This window comes from Capra hircus, chromosome 13 (genome assembly GCF_001704415.2).
Source record: "Capra hircus breed San Clemente chromosome 13, ASM170441v1, whole genome shotgun sequence".
Classification (NCBI taxonomy): Eukaryota; Metazoa; Chordata; class Mammalia; order Artiodactyla; family Bovidae; genus Capra; species Capra hircus.
Genome location: NC_030820.1, coordinates 10,399,471 through 10,403,542, shown reverse-complemented (window position 1 = coordinate 10,403,542; position 4,072 = coordinate 10,399,471). Strand labels below are relative to the sequence as shown.

The window sequence follows — 4,072 nt, the reverse complement described above, 5'->3', positions numbered from 1 at the left end:
AAGAATTACTATTTAGAAATAACTATAAATGAACCATCTTCTATTTGATCCCTTTGTAAGAGAAGGCTCTAGGCTGAAAAAATAAATCTCTGCTTTCAACTCACCCATCTGAGGCAAACACCATCCAGTTCCAGGTAGTCTGGAAGACCAGACCAGGAGAACACTCCCCCTCCCATTTCCTTTCCTTCCTCCTTCACCCTCTCCTCTCCCCTCCCTTTATCTGCCATCTCCAGGCCCAAGCCAAACCCCTGAAACAAAAGTCAGAAAATAGGGACAGGTATTTTTTTTTTTTTTCCTTTATTTCTGAAGTTTGCTTTCTATCGGCGAATTTGTCCAACTTCTTACTCGCAGAAGAAGTCAATATCCTAGGGGATAAAAAAAAGCAAAAAAAGACTGAGCTGAGCATGCAGGACCAAAAAAAGTAGATGTAGATCCTTTATTTAAAATCATACATAATCAAAGGGAAATTTGGAGTTAAAATAAGTAAAGCTTGAACCCCGAGAGTATGACACAAGTTTTACTTGCACTCAAAAACTACTTAAAATGAAAATTCTCAAATACACTTTTAATTTATGATTCTTTGACACATTCAAGTTCAATGCTAAGACATGATGACAAATGAGTTGCATTTGTGTAGGCTGGTCAATGTTTTAAAGTTTTTTTGCATAGCGATTAGCTCCAGAAGAACTATTTAAAAATAATCACCTTGCAAAATCACTCAAAAAGGATCTTTTATTTCTGTTCTGGTTATACAAGACCCCAGGGCATTAGGAAAAGTACAATTCTTTTTCATACATAAGTAGAGTCTCTCTATCACAAAAACAGGCATTCAAATTTTTTCCAGAATGTTTTGATTTTATTAAACAAAGAATAAATACAGGTGCTGATATTTTTCTCAGACCAAGTGTTTAGTTGATAAGTGAGCCTGTCAGTAAGACTCAGTTAATACTATTTTGGCTTCTTTCTTTGTGACGTAGTGTCATTTCCAGGATAACCTACAATTAAAACACTTTCTCTAGTGACAGAGAGAGTTCACTAAGCTTTCAACATTGATAGTAGGTATAAATGCCTCCCAAGTCTCGTTGTCTAGAGATGCCACCTTTGGAAGTGAGGAGCTTTACTCAATGCAGCTCGTAAGTTGCATGATGCATCTTTGTACACCTGCCTACATCTACATTCTGAGTCCTTCTCTCCCCTCTCCCCAGCCCCAGAGACGCTTACCGTGGTAGGAACTTCCTTGGTGGCTTCTTGGTACACATGTTGTTCCTGGACCAAGTTGCTGGGAAAATAACCCACGGTTCCCATTTCATCCCCAGATTGATTGGCATAGACCTGAGTGTCCAGAATGTAACAGAGAGCGGACATGATACTCTTTTAGAAACCCTCAGGCATCCTCTTTGTTGTCCATGGGAATCATATAACTACCAATGCCTTGCTTCTCAGTCTGGATTTTGGGGGGTTCAAACCCGAATCTGAAGTTCACTCACAGCAACTAAGTCAACCCACAGAAACTGCGTGTCTGTTCTTTTGTGGCCCACTCTTACTGGTCTGCCACTTGAGTATCTCAGTGTGCAATCTGTGAGCTGCCCAGAAATCTTTTTTGGAACCCATAAATGAAGTCTGTATCTTTTACTTTTTTTTTTTTAAGTAAATAGACACTGTTATTTTAAAGAACTTTTAAAGGATTCTCCCCATTTTTTAAAATTCAAGTGAACAGATTCTTGAGTGCATTTCAGATTTAATTCTTCACTACTTAAGAATACATCTCTGGAGCTGGAGATGCAGTGGAGGACAGTAAATCAGTTCAGCTTCATCCCTCCCCAGGGCCCACCCCTGTGTGTTCTAACTGAAGAAAGCAGATTCTTTGGAGTGAAAGAGGGTGCTAAAGTTTCCTTAAAAATATTGAAATGTAGCCTGACTGCCAGCACACATGCCTTTTACTTGGCAAATCCACTCAAGTATTTTTGAATAAGATTCAAACTCTTTGGGATGTTCACACCCCCATGTGTTCGACTAGATTTTCTTGCCAAAACAGCAGATAAACAAACCTACATTGGGTTTTGTGATGAAGTTTTCCTTGTTTCTCTAAAATGCAATGAAAGCAAGTACACATGAAGTTTTGCATAGCCGCAGCTCCTCTATTGTTCTTAACAGCTAGTTTTAAATATTAAAAGGCATCGAAGATAGGTAACAGAGGAAAAGTTAAGGGCAACATGTGTCAAGATAGTTTATGTATTTTAAATAATCTTGTCTTACGCTGCCAGCCCAGAATTCTCCAGCTTCATTTTCTTTTACCAGCTTTGAGTAAACATAGATCCGCTGCCCTTTTTTAACGTTAATGAATCTGCAGTCTGGAGCATTGTAATCTTCTTGAGCTCTGGCCAGAGAAATAGTATCTGGAAGAAAAAACCATGAAATAGTATCCAGAAGAAGAAAGCACTGACTCCTGGGTTTTATAACAGTAAAAACCGCAGAGCATATCAGAAGACTAGGAAATCACAGTGACTAACACCTCCTGGTTTATAGCTCACATTCAATTCCAGCAGATAACTAAGGTTATTAAAGCAGCATCCAACAGAATCTTAGCCAAGTGAATTCTTCATGCTGAGACACAAAAGGCACAGACCGGGAGAACCGACGCTAATCGCATGCACATTAGAGAAGATTCACTTCCAAATACAATTAGATTCTACGCTATTAGTGGATATCTTTTTTTCAATTGTATAATAGAAAGGTAATAAAAGGCATAAAAAAGTCCTTACAGACACACTCATCATCTGCACACAGCTTCTTGGAGGCAAGTCTGTCCATAAATATTCCATGCACGGCACATATGGCCACAAGACCTGGGAGGAAAAGGAACAACAGTCTTGCCATCTTCCTCTTTTGCTGTTTTTGCTTTCGCCCTTTGAGTGGAAGTGGAGACTGACTTCAGTGCTTCCTGTCTTTTATGTGAAAGCCAGACATCTGGGCGAGTCCCCTGCAGCCAATGGGGAGGTGGCTACCCGTGGCTACCCGTGCCTCGGCCTTCATAGCAGTGACTGGGCTCTAGGGGTTATTTAGCATCGGATTTTCTAAAGAGACTCAAACGCTGTGTCTTTTTTTACACACAAATGCTCTCCAAAATAGTCCACTATTTTAAAAACACTTTATTTTATACTGAAGGATAGCTGATTAACAATGTTGTGATAGCTTCAGGTGGACAACAAAGGGACTCAGTCAGACATATGCATGTATCCATTCTCCCCCAAACTCCTCTCCCATCCAGGCTGCCACATAACATTGAGCAGAGTTCTCTGCACTATATACAGTACGTCCTTGTAGGTTATCCATTTTGAATTCATTCTCGAAGTCCGTAGAGCTATATCTTTTTTGTAAATAAGCTCATTTGTACAATTTCTTTTTAGATCCTTCATGTAAGTGATGTCATACAATATTTCTCCTTCTCTGTCTGACATACTTTACTCAGTACGACAATCCTCCACCCTTGTTAGAGTCACTTTTGCTGTGGTTTATTACATCAGGAAGACATTGTTGAAAGAACCATGAGAATTTTAAGTCATTTTAAAAATGTTTTTAGTTCAAACACCATATTCTTTCAATGTATGAGAAGATGTACTAATCGTAGAGAACTGTTGAAAATGTGATATCTATATCCTTAATACAAGTACTTTCGATTAAACATCTAATAACATCTGGATTTATATAATAGATAAGTAGAGAATGCTTACATTGACAAATCATTCCTGATGGGATCCTTCGGAGCCATGTGTATCGGGTCAGACAGGGATTGTAACATGTTTAAGACCCTAGCAATGCGGGGAGATGAGGTAGGTGGTTTGGAGAAATGGAACTGGCTTTTTTCTGCTTCCTGTCTTGGAGATTTTTGAAATTCTGTCTCCAATGTGCATGCCTAATAGAGAAGGGAGCAAAGCTGGAGGTTTGTGTTTCTCCCTGAAGCCCCCATCCCTGCCTGGCCTACTTCCAGGCATCTTTCCTATGGGAAGAGGGGCACCGCTACAAGTCATCAAAGCTGAAGCACTAATACCTGGCTCCATCTATTCAACAACTA

At 39.6% G+C, this 4,072-nt stretch overlaps 1 protein-coding gene across 1 annotated transcript; it reads right to left on the bottom strand.

The window, feature by feature from the left end:
• OTOR (otoraplin) lies at window positions 283-2,925 on the bottom strand. The gene is made up of 4 exons (XM_005687838.2): window positions 2,763-2,925; window positions 2,257-2,396; window positions 1,222-1,332; window positions 283-365 (listed from the first exon to the last, which is right to left on the bottom strand). The coding sequence occupies exons 1-4, from the start codon at window positions 2,875-2,877 to the stop codon at window positions 342-344; spliced, it is 390 nt and encodes a 129-aa protein (XP_005687895.1). The 5' UTR covers window positions 2,878-2,925; the 3' UTR covers window positions 283-341.

Coding starts and splice junctions, on each gene's coding strand:
- OTOR (XM_005687838.2), bottom strand. CDS start 2,877: ATGGCAAGACTGTTGTTCCTTTTCCTCCCAGGTCTTGTGGCCATATGT. Junction 1,333..2,256: donor GAGAATTCTGGGCTGGCAGC/GTAAGACAAGAT, acceptor CTGGACACTCAG/GTCTATGCCAATCAATCTGG. Junction 366..1,221: donor CCAAGGAAGTTCCTACCACG/GTAAGCGTCTCT, acceptor TTTATCCCCTAG/GATATTGACTTCTTCTGCGA.